The sequence below is a fragment of the Eretmochelys imbricata genome, chromosome 9 (genome assembly GCF_965152235.1).
Source record: "Eretmochelys imbricata isolate rEreImb1 chromosome 9, rEreImb1.hap1, whole genome shotgun sequence".
In the NCBI taxonomy this organism is placed as follows: domain Eukaryota; kingdom Metazoa; phylum Chordata; order Testudines; family Cheloniidae; genus Eretmochelys; species Eretmochelys imbricata.
In genome coordinates this window covers 37,564,809-37,581,473 of record NC_135580.1, presented here as the reverse complement: position 1 = coordinate 37,581,473, position 16,665 = coordinate 37,564,809, and the positions used below count along the sequence as shown (strand labels likewise).

Below are 16,665 nucleotides of genomic sequence, written 5' to 3'. Positions count from 1 at the left end.
TAAAAAGGGGTACCGTCACTGTTGAGTAACACCTTCACTTCAGGTTTCAGAGTAGCCCCCCTGTTAGTCTGTATTCGCAAAAAGAAAAGGAGTACTTGTGGCACCTTAGATACTATACAGCACTGAATGCATCCGAGGAAGTGAGCTGTAGCTCAGGAAAGTTTATGCTCAAATAAATTTGCTAGTTTCTAAGGTGCCATAAGTACACCCTCACTTCAGAATATTTAATATGTGCTACATAGATGTCATAGTATAGGAGCTCATTCCCCACCCAAAATAATTGCAATAGCCTAAGAGAGAATTTTATAATTTTAATATTAATATATAAAACAAGTAATGTTTTGATCATCCTAAAAGTACAACACAAGGTATTTGCTAATGGGGAGCATTTTTTTCTTGTGTATATAGTGTCCTTCTGTCTTGTGAGCAGCACACGTTTTAAAGGCTTAATTCTGTAATCCAGACAACTGGATTTTTGTTGCTGGACTTTCTATTTCCTGAGCTGATTAGATCAGGTTTGCTCACGTTTGTGATTTGAGCTTTTCATAGAAGACAATCCCCTCAGGTAATTTAAAAAATAACCCCCAAGTTACACCTGCAATTCTGATCTCATTTTTGCATCAGATTTCAGAACACACCTCTTTCCCTTTGGAAGCAGATTGAAATTTAAATGTAATATTTTCCCCCACTTCTCATCCATGTTACTCAAGAGCAGGATATTTTTTAGTAAAAATGGATATAACCCACATTTTTCTGAGAAAAGGGAGCTGATTCTGAACCCATTAAAATAAGTGGCAAAATCCCAGAGGCGGGGAGGATTGGGTCCAGATGCTACGAAATATTATTTTATTTATTAATTGGCCAGCAGAGAGCACCGGCAACATTTATTCAGAATTCAGTGCTGGTTACTTCCCCTATTCATTCCATTAGTAACTTTGGAAGAATCTGTGCCCACCTGTCTCTCTCCTTTCCCTCTTAACTGAAAGAGGGGCACTAACAATGCAAAGCGCTTGCTTTCAGAAGTCATGTTTGGCCTCTGTTCTGAACATACTAAACACCACATTTACTATATAGGCAGTAAGACTTTTCATCCTTATATAATACGCCTCAGTTATTCTTTCTGGAGGTTGGGGTTAGAAAGTTGTGAATTTTATAAGGAATTAAGGACTTGATCCTACGAGATAGCTAAGCACAACTACGTAGGTAACTTCAATGGAACTTAAGCAGGTGCTTAAGTGCTTTGTTGAGTGGAGATTGATTTCATCATATGCTTTAGTATTTTGCTGACTCTTGACCTAATATTGCTTGTGTGAGTCAAGAATAATATGAACAGATGTAGTACAAGATTGCTAACACAGCTCTCTCTGCAAAGGCCCTTCCATCCTGATGGCTCATTTGCTATTCCTTGCGCCAAGGCTGCCATTGAGGATGAACCACATCATGGTTTTGTGAGATGCATACTTCCATTTAGATTTTAACACCATGCTTATCCCCAGGAATTGAGAGTCTATTCAAGATAGCGCTTTCAGATTTATTTTCAGATAGCAGCATATAATCTGGAGACTCCCAAGGTGGCAGGTAAATGTATTAATCTATTATTCAGACGCTCAGGATATGGGTCAAACTCTGACATTCTTAATCCTTTCTCAAGCAAAATTTCCACTGATATCAATAGCAAAACTCTCACTGACTGAGTAAAAATGGAGTAAGAACTTCATGATTGTGCTACATAAGTTTTAAAACAATATTGCAGAGTGAAGATAAAAGATACACATCTGACCCACTGCTGTTGGAACATGACTAAATTGCTATCCTTAAAAATACCTATATAGATCTTAACCTTAAAAACTCTCCTACTCTTCCCTCTCCTTCAGCAGTGAAGTAGAAATCATTTGAAGCATCACTAGCATGGAACACATTTCCCATTTCATTTGTCTATTGCAGTAAGAGAGGATGTAAATGGGTATTGAAAATGTAACCATGTTTACTACCTGAATAAAGGTAAGAGTAGGGTTTTTATTATAATTATTTCAAGTAATTCCACCCAATTTTTTTAATGAGTTTCCAACTGATACAAGAAAAATAATTTGTCATGGACAAATATTGCCAACTAATCAAAAATGTTGTATTTAAAACGTGGAGCTAAAGCTAAGTTAACTTTTCCCTTCACATTTTGTAAGTCATAAAGGGCCTAATTATACCTATATACCTTTATATAGTATATATAAACTTTACATAGATCTCCCTGTATGGCAGTGTGGAGTTTTGCTTGCTTGAGATTCCCACAAATAAACGTTTTTTGCAAAATTCAACCATTGTAAATAACAAAGAAAATAAAACGTAAAAATTGTACTATGGGTGTACAGAGGTTTTCCTGGATATAAAAAGTTAAAGGGAAAAGAAATAAAATCTTTCTTGTTTTTGTGACACAACACGTTAATAGGAGAGACAGATGGGCTGAAGAGACGCTGCATCTGAACTACATCTGAAAAATAAGCCTGGGTCCAGTTCTGCACCAAAGTTGCAGGGGCAGTTTCATATCATGGTACTGTAACAGGAAACACCCACCAAACTGAGCCCCAGGTTTTGTCCATCTCTTTAAAGCAAACCAATAAATATCATTTGTGCATCAAGGATCAAAGGTCATACATGCCTACATATATCTTCCTAGATACATACAGAGGGCTGTATGGCCATTGTTGTGACCACCTCTTCCAAATATTGCCAATTTCTAAATGGCTCAAATACAACAGAAAGAAGGAGAATTTGCAGTCTGACTGCTGAAATAACAACATGGAAGTCAAGGAACTCAGTTATAATGAAGATCCAGTCTGCACTGCAATTTGCAACTAGGGTGACCATATTTCCCAAAGGGAAAATGGGACACCACGCAAGACTGGCCTGAGCCTTTTCCTCCCCCCCGGGAATGGCCTGAGGTGCCCCCCCCGATCTGGGATGGTGTAAGCTGCTTGTCCAAGCACCTCTTCCCCACACAGGGCTAGCCCAAGCTGCTCTCCAGAGCTCCGCTCCGTGCACAGGATTGGGCCAAGCTGCTCATCCGAATCCTGCCTGCCCCCCATGCCAGGCTGAGGTCATTGCTCACTCAAGCCCTGCCTCCCCCCCTGCATGGGGCTGGCATCACCCCTTCCTCCCTGCATGTTCCTTTGCACTGCACCCCCTTTTTTTGACAAAAGTGGGCATTTTTCCCATTTGCTCTTGCCAACTGATTAAGTCAGTAAGAGCAAATGGGACAAATGCCCACTTTTGAGAAAAAAAAAAAAAGTCAGGATGGCCAGGACAGGGCTTTAAAAAGGGACTGTCCCAGCCAAAACGGGACATATGGTCACCCTATTTGTAACCCTGTTGTATTATAAAACCAGACTATTGTTTTGGGCAGCTCAGGGCCCTGCACCACTACAAATTGTGACCATGATGTAACTGGGTGAAGGGACAAGTACACTGAAACCACATCTTCTGACTCATTCATATTTGTAGGATGAGAGGGACCTGCATACAGTTGGTGTGTCTGTGTGCTTTTATTATGCAATAGTGTAACCACCTGTAGGGACCTGCTCATGTGTCTGATGTGGTAAAGTGACTTGGGGTTAATACAAATACGTATTTAGGTGTCTTATGGCAGTCAATTATTTTAGCAATGTAAATTGACTTTCTGTGATCTAGAATATATTTGTTATAGGTCAGCAGAAGGAATCCAGGCAATATTCTTCAGTATGCACATAGGCAAAGCTCTCATTGATTTCAGTAAGAAGATAGTCAAGTCAAGAGAACTGGGAAAGCACATTAATTTGTATTTTTGAGAGTTTAATTAAGGTGGCCATATATGTGAAAGTGGCTCTGTATCTTTTTGATCACTTGTCAGATACAATAATTTCAATCTGCAGAGATTTTATACTGTTTTAGACAAAATCCTGCTTCCATTGGGAATTTTGACTTTGGACAAAATAGCGCTACTTGCTGACAAAGGACAACATGGACCTTAAAATAAGAAAGAACATCAATGTGAGAGGCAAATGGATTTACAATACACACTATGTCCCAAAATTTATAAACAAGAAGTTGTATCAGTGGAAGGAAATAGTTGTTTAATAATTTCCCAAAGCATAGATGTAGCCAATATTTTTCAGAAGTGACTTGTGATTTTGGTTGCCCAAGATGAGACACTTTAAAAGACAAGAAAAGAAGTGGAGCCGCTGTGCAGTGAGGAAGAGGTGAAGATTAAGGATAATCTATGTATGGTCCCAAAACTAAATGAATACTTTATCTCAGTTTTCAATCAGGATGACAATGAGGAGTGGAGGGGGCAGCAGGAGAATGGTTAACAGGAATGAATGTACAGAAATGGAAACAAGGTGCAAGCAAAATTCAAAGAATTTAATGTGCTTAAATTGGGAGATGTGGGGGACCGGATAATCTCAATCTCAGAATACAAAAAGAACTGGCCCATGAAATTGCAAGTCTGGAAGCAATTATTTTTAGGAAATTATAAATTTGAGGGTGGTATTGTATGACTGAAGAATAGCTAACATCATACCTATACTCCTCTTCTTAGTGTATGCGCAAAGTTCCTTGGGTAGCATGTGACCAGGATTCGTCACTCAATTTGGTCCGTTGGTTGGATCATTAGCTTCCCCGGCCCAGGCCGGGTACTGACAGGAAGTGTGACATGAACGCTGATCCATGCCCCCCATATCTATATTTAAGAAAGAGGGGAAAAGGTGATTTGGGCAACCAAAGACCCATTAGGCTGACCTCAATAGTACACAAAGTTTTAGAACAAATTTTGAAGGGAATAATTGAAGATATGAAGGTAAACAGAAATTAGGATAAAATGCAACATGGGTTTAACAAAGATAGGGCACGTTAGACTAACTTTGTATCTTTCTTTAATAAAATAACAGATTTTTCTGGACAGGAAAAATGAATAGATCTAATCTATTTGGACTTCAGTAAAACATTTGACATGGTACCACATAGTAAGTTATTATTTAAGATGGAGAAGATGGGATTAGTTCAAGAATAGTAAGGTGTATAAGGACCTAACTAAAGGAGATGAAAATGGGTTGTGCTGAAAGGTGAACTACCAGTCTGGAGGAAGGTTACTAGTGGAGTTCCTCAAGATCGATCTTATTTTCATTAATGACGTTGATACAAAAAGTAGGAGTGTGCTAATGAAATTTGGTGATGACACAAAGTTGGGAGGTATCATCAATACAGTGGAAAATCAGGCTGATATAGAGCAAGAATTGGATGGTTTTTAGAGGAATAATGGAAGTGGGATGAAATTTAATACTATGAAGTGCAAGGTCACATATTTAGGGACTACTGAGAAGAACTCCTGCTATATGGTGGGAGTTCACTTGGAAATGGCAGGGGAAGAGGGAGACCTAGGTGTATTAGTAGATGGCAGGATGGCTATGAGCCATCAACATGAAGCAACTAAGAAAAAGACAAATACAAGCCTAGGACATATCAGGCAAGGTATTTCCAACAGAGAGAGGGAAGAATTAATGCTACTATTCAAGGCACTCATGAGACCTCATCTGGAAATCTGTGTACAATTTTGGGGGTACCCGTGTTCAGGAAAGATAAATTCAAACTGGAACTGGTACCAATAAAGCTACTAGGATGATCAAGGAAACTGAGAGCCTACTTTATGAGAGGAAACTGGAAGAGTGTGGCTTGTTTAGCCTTGCCACAGACTAAAAGAGGTATGACCGTTCTTTATAAATCAGGGTGTAAACCCCAGGGTGGGAAAAAAGCTATTGAAGCTGAAGGACAATGTTAGCCCAAGTACAAATGGGTATAACCTGTCTATGAATAAATTCAGGTTGAAAATTAGATGGGTTCTAACTATCAGAGGAATTAGATTGGGGAAAACAATTAACCAGTTTTAAGATGGAGTTTGATGAATGTATAAATGAGGATTATAAGACAGGGTTGCATGCAATAACAGGGGACTAGATTTGGTGACCCAGGAAGTTCCTATGCTCCTAAAGAGGCCTGATTTTCAGAGGGTGGGTAATGAAGCTTTTGGGGTTAGATCATAAAAGTACTTGAGATCCTAACTGCCACTTTAGCTCCAACGTTTAGGTACCACAGAGATTCTCAAAACCTCTGTTCAGCTGCTGCCTAACCTTGGAGGTTCTAAAATCCCTAGATGCTGGAATTTCCATGGTTAATTTTCCCTAGGTACCTACAGTAAGTTTCTGCCAGTGAGCATGCGCACAGTTGCCTTAGCCTAGACACCCAGACACCTAAGTGGGATCATCAAACTAGGAGTTCCCCTGCCTTTCTTGTCTGTAGGGCCCAATCCTGTAGACACTTTCAGAGCATGCCTAAACCCACATAAAATAGTGTGGGAAGAGAGGATTAAAGGAAGGAAGAGGAAGCAGCCTCTCTTAGAACCCTTAGCCAAGTGGTTAGAGCTCTCACCCAGGATGTGGGACACCTACGTTCAGTCTCCCTCCCCCTACTGTGGAATAGGGATCTGAACTTGGGTTTCCCATTTCTCAGGTGAATGCCCTAACTATAGGAGCATGGGATATTCTGGTGTGGGTTTCAATCTCTCCTACTGAAGCTGTTCCACTGTATATAAATAATTAGCCAAGTGGTTAGTGCATAAGGCCAAAAAGAGTGAAAATGACAATTAGTCAAATTAAGCTCCTCTCCTTGGCATTTCTTATGGGCTAAATTGTGAATAGTGCTCCAGTTATGGAGAAAAAGCAGATGTGCCCTGAATGTCAAGTGGCTTGCTTTAAATTAAACAGTAGAGAGAAGTAAGGAGGCCGTAAGACAGAAGTGAGGTAACAGCCTGAAAGTAGTAAGGGGCCTGGCTTCCCTGTAATTGGAGCACTGCTTATGCAGCTCCCCATTCAGCATGCTGCCCTTTGTGGATCCTATTCTTATGCCTCTAACTCTCCCCATTAATTGTATATGGAGTCTAGGGACCTGACTCAGGCCTGTGGATTCCAGTGGGTAGCAAGGCACCTAAAAGTTATACATTGCAATGCTAAGCAGTGCTAGGTCTACAAATTATGCATTGCAGTGCTGAGCACTGCAAGACCTAAGGACCTTTGTAGATCCATCACTTTCTGAAAATCAGACCCCTTTCAGGTATCTCAAACTGGGCAAATAGAAGCACCCAAAATCACTAACGACTTTTGAAAGTGCAGGCCATCAATTTAAATACTAAAGCAATATTGGTACCTTTGTACATAAGAGTACTTTGGTAGAGCACTCCCATGCTTGATGCCAAACATCTAAAAGGTGGTTACCTTTTATTTTATATGAATATAAAAGTAACTGCCAAGGATTCTTAACATCCCTGCTCATGTTGATTTTTGAGTAATATCAAAGGAATAGAAAATTAGTTCGGTAAGTAGACTTTAGAGGTTTAGAAATAGATTAGATACATTTATGAAATCTTCCATGGTTTTCTGACAAACATGTTTTTTAGAATATTCATATCTGCAATTAAGTAATTAACATTGTGTGACTATATACTGATGGCAGGCTACTGATGTGAAGATCACATTTAAAAACATAATTTCTCCCCTGTAATATGTTTGTTTAGTCAGAATATTTTCAGGCCCTTTCAAAGGAGAAAGCAAAGACAATTAAAAGTTTCTAGCTGTTGTACATATCATTGAACATGCACAAGTATGATGTGTCATTCTGTATTCTTTATGAAAATATGTCATATTCATATCATAAGCATAACTGAGATATACTTCATGCAAGATGGCTCATGTGGAAAGGTTATGATTACTGAATATGATTATCCTATTTCTATGCAAGTATCATTTCTGAATCTGAAATTAGGAATATTGACTATGTATTTATATTTCAGCTATGTTACTTTGGGTGACACCCGCTGCTAACACTTCAGATACAATAATGAAAAAGCCTGACAGTACTGATGGCCCATCAGCCAGAGATAATGGACTGTAAAAGAGTTTGGTCTTCCTGTGAACATGTGGGTCAGCCTGTGAAGAATGGCTACAGGGGCCCTACAGAGTCAGGTGGTCTTGTCACCTGATACTAAAACATTACCTGGGACTTCTTGTAACTTTCCACTGGAAGGGAAGGGGGGTCAAACTAGGAAACAAAGGACTCCTGTCTTATACAAATCCTATTTGAGGGTTAGGAGTGAGGTAAACCAGGTCCTCCGTTCTCCTCAGCTACCCCACCCAAGATGACAGCTGGAAACAACTAAGACTGAACAGGGGAAAGAACTGTGCCCAGGCTGGAAGGGGTCTGGCCTGTGAAGATTATTAGAACCACATTTAGCGTGAGAACTGACATGTAACCAGTTTCTTTAGTTAAGCTTAGATTGCATGCTCTGTTTTTTTTCTTAGTAATCTGCCTTGTTCTGTCTGTTACCTCCTCAACTACTTAAAATACACCTGTTATAGTTAATAAATTTATTTCTGGTTTATAATACAACCCAGTTTATGTGATTTCTAACTGGGTGGGGGGAGGGGGAAATTGTGCATACCCTTTTCCACATTGAGGGAAGAGGCAAATATAATATGTTTTTGGGTCTGTACTCCAAGAGAGGTAGACATCTGAGTGCTGGAGCAAGTCCTTTAAGATGAGTCTTCCCGGAGCTGATCTGCAGCTGGGTGTGGCCCTGCCTATGTGTGTATATTAGAGGAGGTTTTAAGAGCATGGCTCAGCAAGAGCCATGGCTCAGTTAAAGGGGGCCCACGCTCACAGAACAGGTAGACTCAGTGGTTATCTCAGCACATCAGGTGACTTCCCAAGGGGTCCAACCCAGCACAACAAATACTTGCTACAAATGTTATGGTGCTTTAAATAAAGAGGGATGCTAGAATGGAGTTATTTTGAAAGGTTCAAATAAAAAGAAGCAACTCTATGACATGATAGAGTGTCAGGGTTAATCCTGCCCCCAAAACTTACAAAACAGAGTCCCATACACCTAGGGAAACAGCATACACAACGTTATAGCTTGTAAATTTAACATGTAAAGTATCCATTTCCAATTTAAAAAAAAAAAGTGCTGTTTATTTGAGGACACAATCCTGCATCCCCACCGACTTCAGTGAGAGTTTTCCATAAGTAATGACTACAAACATAAACCCTAGATAGGAAAGAAGGCAAAATCAAGACCTTTTACAACACTTTATCAACTCAGAGGAAAATCTTCCACAGCACTGGCCTCTGGCTGTGTTGACCAAAACAAAAGCTCATAGAATCATTGAACTGGAAGGGACCTTGAGAGGTCTTTTAGTCCAGTCCCCTGCACTCAAGACAGGATTAAGTATGATCTAGACCATCCCTGACAAGTATTTGTCTAACTTGCTCTTAAAAATCCCCAATGATGGAGATTCTACAACCTCCCTAGGCAATTTATTCCAGTCTTAACTACCGTGACATTTAGGAAGTTTTTCTTAATGTCCATCTAAACCACCCTTGCTCCAACGTAAGCCCATTGCTTCTTATTCTAGCCTCAGAGGTTAATGAGAACAATTTTTCTCCCTCTTCCTTGTAACAACCTTTTATATACTCGAAAGCTGTTATCTTGTCCCCCCTCAGTCTTCTCTTCTCCAGACTAAAGAAACCCAATTTTTTCAATCTTCCCTCATAGGTCATGCTTCATAGACCTTTAATCATTTTTGTTGCTCTTCTCTGGACCGTCTCCAATTTGTCCGCATCTTTCCTGAAACGTGGCAACCAGAACTGGACACAATACTCCAGCTGAGGCCTAATATACCTAAGATGGTATATTAACTCCCTGCCTTCTACATCTATGGGCTGGATTCTGCTCTCAGACACACTGGTTTTACTCTGGAGTAAACTAAACTGAAGTCAACTGATCTATTCCAAATCTTCTTTGTAAAAATCTGACCCACCATCTGTTGGGTTTGGATCACTCCCTGTCCTGGTAAAAATCATTAAAAGGAAGCTCAGCCATAGGAAAACTATCAGGAGTCTGAGATTTGTGGAGACAGTGTCACAGAGGCAATTCCCCTTCAAATCCCCCATCCCCATGTATTTAACATTTTAAAAACACTGAAAAAACATAAGAGTTGTGGGACTGAGATGGTTATAGTAACAAATATACCTCAGTTCAGTTACATGGATTTTCTTTAGCAACAATTTTACTTGATTTTTTTAAACTGATATATGATCAAGGCTAGATTTAGCATAAGTAATCTGTAGTTTCAAGAGAATCCAGAAAACAAGCAGAATCCAATCACTGTATAGATGAATTCTGTTCTTCGCTACTATGGTGTAAATCCAGAGTAACACTATTGAAATCAGCGAAGTTACTCTAATTTTCACATAGATCTGGTCTACTGTCTGTGTTTCAATACCATTTTAATTTGACTCAGAAAAATCATGAAGGTGTATAATTTTGTGGAAGGAATAGAAAATACAGAGATGAAGCATATGCTTCCAACTGGGAGAATATGACACTGTTTAAAACTGTGAACATTATTGGTTCTTCACTAATAAAAATACTGATGAACTAATGCTATATTTGCACTAGAAACATGTACAATTAAATTATAAATTAGTGGATATGATATCCATAAGAATGTATATATTTTAAATTGTTGTTTATTTTTTCCTCAGTAAACATTACTGGGGAAAATGTCATCTAATTTACATACATCTATTCTTAAAATTATTTATAATGCTTTACACACTCCTATAACACCTTGTATCTCAGGATCTCAAATTACTTTAAACTGTGTAATGAATAAAGCCTTAGACCCACCAGTTAGGGAGGTAAGTATTGCTATCCAATTTTACATGGATTAACTGAGGGACAGAGAGGTTAGAACCAAAATTTTCAAATGTTTGTGTCCGAAGTTGGGCATCTCAATTATCATACAGAAACTTAAATAAAAGTAGTCTGATTTCTTAGGTGCAAAGTATCCACATCTACTACTCAAGTCAATGCTATGCTCAGTTTTCAAAAGATATATTTTTATTTAGCTGCTTAATTTATTAATCCAAGTTTGAAAATACTGGCTTAAATAACTTGACCAAGGTCATGCAGAAAGTTAGAGCAGCGCCAGAACAGAATCCAGTAATTTATCTCCCCATAACATTTTTATTTTCTGTTGTGTGAAAAGGCTGGTGCAAATTTATGTGTTTATGAATATAAGTGACACAAAGATCACGTATGGTTTTCATCAAATACTTTCATTATAATAGATCTTTGTACAAATACTACATTTTTACAGGTTTGTGATAATCAAGACAATGCACACTAAACATCACTTGTGCAGTCATAAAACACATCACACTTAAAACAAATCTTCAGTTGCTGCTTTCTGCTCCTAAATAGTCAATACATTTCTTTTCACTTGTCATAAATAGAAGTGGTCAAGTAAGGATCTATTAATAGAATACTTGTCAGGATAGCATGCAGAAAGCTTGCATAAATACACAGGGAATAATATACAACCACCTTTAAATTCTCCAATTGTGAAGCACAAAAATTATCATTTCATTCCAATACAGTACTATGTAGAAATATGGAAGAAGAAGCAGTTTCTCATTCCAGATATAAGAGATAACAGCTAATTAAGTTTTTTTAAAAATTCAGGCACCAAATGAATTATCCTGCAACATACAATAGTACGTACATAGAGTGCTCTCCTTTGTACATTACAAAAGAAATTATATGGCATTATTTTTCATCTCCCATTATGAATATCTCACCATATATGAAATGCATTAAAGCCCCAACCTGACATATACAAAGTGTTCTCCTGGCCTTCTAGAGAAATTCATAATACAGAAGTGAAACATATCAAGAAGGGGGGAAAAACAATGTCTAGTTGTAACTATCATAACTGAAGGTTAATTATCAATACACAAATGATACGATCATATTCCACTTTTACTGTGCTGTTGAAAAAAAAATCAATATTTTAATGTGGGATTCCTTTCACCATATAAAAGTTTAATGAATGGCCAATCAAACATTATTCTGTGCCTCAGAAATCTCTCATCCCAGTTTTAGAGCTATATTCTATTAATTAAACCACCTTCTGTAAATTGTTTAAAATGCACAAAACAGTGTTTCAGTTACTCACAACAACATCTCTAAAAAAGAAATAGCAAAGCCTATTTTAAACAACCACTCAGGAGCCTGGCAAAAACTCATTTGCTTTATAGAGGCTGTTTTCTTATATGGGGGAACAGAGGTGTATTCGATACATGTGGGGATACTTTGGCGCAGTCTCTTTAAGACAGGAGTTTAAGACAGCTCTTTTGTACATGTACTGTAGTTCCTTTTTTTACAGTTAAAAAGGGGAAAGTACAAAATACAATGAACACAGTCATCTCATTCTGATCATAACAACAACAATGCATCTCTTCAATTATCTTCCAGGTGGGGGCAACAGTAAGCCAGTTTTCTTTGATAAACGGCTTCATCCCCTCTGCATTAGCAAGCACAGAAACAAGGGTATGCTGATAAATCATAAAAGTGGGGAAATGGTGTGTGACCCTTTCCTACCCCTTGACTTTTCCTAATTTCCCAAGATGCCAAGCCATTGTATATCTGTTAGAGACATATATCTTCCCCTCCAGTTGGCAAGAAGATAGCTGATAGATCTTATGCCTTAATTCTCCCACCTTGTTTGCTCCCTCCATCATACATCCCTCCCATCCCTCTATACATGTACACAATGCATTCATCTCAAACTCATTAATTGTCCATGATAGAGCTGAGATAGCATTCCTTCTATTATCCTCCCTTTCTTGATGTAGTGAAAAATAAATAATACTTAGCACTTATATAGCACTTGATATTTTCAAAGTGCTTTACAAACATTAACTAATTAGTCATCACAACTCCCTTTGAAATAGGTAAATAAGAATTATTATTCCCATTTTACAGAGGAGAAAACCACAATACAGAGATGCTAAATCACTTTCCCAAAGGCCCCTAGCAGATCAGCAGCAAGGCCAGGATTAGAATTCAGAAGTGCCTGGCTCCCAGTCTGTGCTCTATCCACTAGACAACACTTTTCAGAGTAGACAACACTGCCACTCAAAATGATGGCCCTGCATCCTTATCCACTAACAAGATCCTACTCTCCCAAAGAAGGATTTGCATATCAGGATTGAGTTGAAAATAACTGACCCATCTCCTCCAATTCTCCCACCGATGGTCTTTCCCCGTAGGCTGGGAACATAAGGGAGAGAGCCATAAGAAGTTTGCATGTGTGGTGAGTAACAGTGAATTTGGAAAAATGGTTTCACCTCTCTCCATGACTAGGACTTTCCTTACACCCACAGATTGGGATCAAGAACTGTGTTCATGACTTTTGTGGAGGAAGTAGCAGGACAAGTGCATTGAGGTACAATGGTCCCACTTCCTCAAGACCCCAGCCCTGCACCCTCAAATCTGAAGCACAGGTAAGTGCCCCCTGCACGTAGGAAAGAAGGCAAGTGCACTGAGGTGCAACGGTCCCACTTCCTTCAAGCCTCTTGCAGGATCCCTCCTCAAATGTGGAGCACAGCCAAGGTAAGGTGTGTCCTCCACGTGCACAGAAGAGGCCAAGTGCAGGGAGGGCCAGCGGATCCCCCCACCCCCAGGGGCTCCATGTATTCCCCCGTGGAGGCAGAGAGGCGATAAGGAGTGCAGGGTGTGTGGAAGGGACGAGACCAGGCCAATGCACCGAGGCTCTGTGGTCCCCGTTCCTCTCACACCCGCCCGCCCTTTACCTCCCGGGACGAGAGGGGACCAGGCCCGGCGAGCGCGTAGGTGGATGGAAACGCCCGGGCCGAGTACCCCGCCAGGCCCCCCGCTTTCCCGCACCCTGGGGGAGGGGGGCACCCAACCTCAGGCGGCGGCGGCAGCTGCAGGAGCAGCAACAGGCGGCCGCGGCCCCAACGCTACGTGTGGCTCCTCCTGCCGCCTGCAGCAGCAGCAGCCCGCCCCCTGGGGGTCCCGCTCCCGGGGGCCGCCCCGGCCCCCGCCTCGGGTCGGTACTTGAGCCAGCAAATGAGCCAGGTGACCACGACGGAGAAGAGGGCGAGGATGCTGGCGACCGAGAGGCAGATGGGCCCCACGGGGGAGGGCGAGGCCGGGCCGCCGGGCCCCGGCTCCCCCCCGTACTGGTTGACGAAGATGAGGCCGGTGAAGAGCAGCACCACCATGGAGAGGAAGGAGAAGACCACGCACACGCAGCCCGCGCTCAGCGCCGCCCGCTTGCAGCTCTGGCAGCTCTCGTAGCCCCCGCCCGAGGAGCGCGGGCCGTGGCGCTGCGGCCGCGGGGCTGGGCCCGCCTCGTGGGGCGCGGCGCGCGGCTGGGGGCCGGCGGCGGGGCGCGGCGCGGGCGGCAGGCTGTCCTGGGGCAGCGGGTCGCGGGCCCGCAGCTGCAGGGGGAAGGCCTCGGCCAGCTTGGTGTTGACGGGCAGGCTGTGCACGCGCTGGTCGGGCAGGGCGGTGCGGTGGCGGCACACCGGGCAGCAGATGGTGCCGCTGGCCCCGGCCCGCCACGGCGCAGCGCCCGGCGGGCCGGGCTGCGCGGACGGGGGGCGCTGGGCGGCCCGCAGGTGCAGCTGGCTCAGGCACTCCTGGCAGAAGGTGTGCAGGCACTCCAGCAGCTTGGGCGCGCGCCGCTCCAGGTCGAAGTAATTGTAGCAGATCTTGCACTCGTAGTCCTCGTAGTTAGGGGGGTTGGCGGCCCGGGCCTCCTCCTCCGCCCCCCCGCCACCCGCCGCCCCCCCATCCTGCTGCTGCCGCCCGCCCGCCGCCCCTAGGCTGCCGCTGCCCTTCTCCGCCAGCTCGGCCATAACATCTTCTCAGCCGGGGGAGGGAGGGAGCGCCACCGAAAAAGAAAAGCTCGACCCTCCCCCACCGGCCTGTCTCTGCTCAGCCGGGGAGCTGGAGCCCCCGGCTCGCTGCCCGGCTGCCCTTGGGGTGCAGGCACCGTCGCATGGGAGGATGCCGAAGGGAGAGGCGGCTAGACCGGGTGGGGGTTGGTCTCCCCCTTAGCCCTCTTCTTTAATGCATGTCTCGTAACCCTTGCATCCTCCTCTAGCTGCGGGATTCCAGCCTCTCCTGCGTGCGCGGCCGCCCCTCCGCAGTAGCCTCCTCGCCCCCTGGCTCCTGAGTCTCTCCCTTCTCACCATCAGCAGCAGCCCCCCGGAGTCGCCGCTTTGCTCCTTCCCTCCCGAGAAGCGAGCGAGCGAGCCGGTGATGTAATGCGGGGTTCCTGCTCCGAACAGGCTCGGGCGGCAGGGGAGAGACAGACTCATACACCAGCGGTTGTCTCTGCATGATCAGCTGTGAGCTCATTTCTGTGTTCAAGGACGAAAGCCCACTGATCACAAGGCCAGCTTAACCTTTTGATTGTAATGAGGAAGCCCAGCGCCAGGCTGGAGCAGTAAGAGAGAGTGGGGTTTTCTCTCTTCTTGAAAATAATGATCTCTTACAAATGCCCTACTGCTGATGATTCTGAAGGAGGTTTTTCTTTGTTAGAATTGAACTGAGATCTAATGAATAGACCAGCACTGAGCCCTGATATGGGACTGTTTCAGAGTCAGAACAGGAGCTGACTACCAGATTAGAGACATGTATTTAAACAATTGTGCTCTCTCACTGTACTCTTTTATGTTTTAGAAATGCAATTATGAGGCCAATCCCACTGAAGTCAGTGGGATTTTTGTTATTCATTAAACTAAGAGCATATTCAGACCCCCTATATAGGATTTTTTCCCCATAGCACATTACTAGCCTTTCATTTACTTCAATCTTTTGACTTAATATAGGTGCCTTTACTGAGGATCCTCTATGGAAGTGTGATTTGTTTGTGGGTGTGGGTCTGGTTCAAGGACAGTTTCAGCTTATGTTGTCCAAATTTTTTTTCTTCAGCTCACTGTCAGTAGATTTGGATCTGGATATATTTTCTCACTCTTCACATAATTTTCTGCCAGGACCAAATATGGGACCAAATCCTCTTTGCCATGCTCATTTGAATGTAATATTATAGACTTAAATGGCACTACTTGTGTGAGTGAGTGGAGTGTGATTTGGCCCATATTCATACAGAGGAAGCAGTGCTATCACTTTTTACAATTTGTGGTTTGTATTGATTTTAAAAAAAATCAAATATTTTGTGGAGCTATCATGGATATTTACATTTTTAAATATGTGTGGATTTCATGCAACTAACAAGAGCCATGTAGCAAATTTACTACAATAAATATGATCCTTTTTACCCATAATTTTGCCTTTTTATATACTTTTATTTATCTTTGTTGTTCCTCCAGTGTACCTCCCATCAGCTTTCAGAATTCCAAATGGACTGCCAAATGGTCTATTCTTTACTAGCAGTACCCATTTTACTAACTGCCTAGCATTATGTGAAGAATCATCAGTGGTTCTTTGAACCTCCAGTAATCTAAAAGAATGTTCATGATGGAGAATCCTGGATAAGTTCTCACAATCTTTAATTGTGTTAAAAGATGTTGCACTGATTCTGTCAAAGGTACTCCAGTGAGAAGTACAATTTAGGATTAGTAGGTTTGATCTGGCTTTCTAGAAAATCATTCATTATGCTCTGACTAAGGCTAATTAGTGCTAGTATGATGTTGAGTACAGTTGCAGATACAGCTTTGTTCTGTTAAATAACGTTTGGTTACCAG

At 42.2% G+C, this 16,665-nt stretch overlaps 1 protein-coding gene across 1 annotated transcript; it reads right to left on the bottom strand.

The window, feature by feature from the left end:
• Positions 1 to 13,908: 13,908 nt before the first annotated feature.
• On the bottom strand, positions 13,909 to 14,811 carry RNF228 (ring finger protein 228). Its single transcript, XM_077826186.1, has one exon. It carries the CDS (start codon positions 14,809 to 14,811, stop codon positions 13,909 to 13,911), a length of 903 nt encoding a protein of 300 aa, XP_077682312.1.
• Between the last annotated feature and the right edge of the window lie 1,854 nt (positions 14,812 to 16,665).

Coding starts and splice junctions, on each gene's coding strand:
- RNF228 (XM_077826186.1), bottom strand. CDS start 14,811: ATGGCCGAGCTGGCGGAGAAGGGCAGCGGCAGCCTAGGGGCGGCGGGC.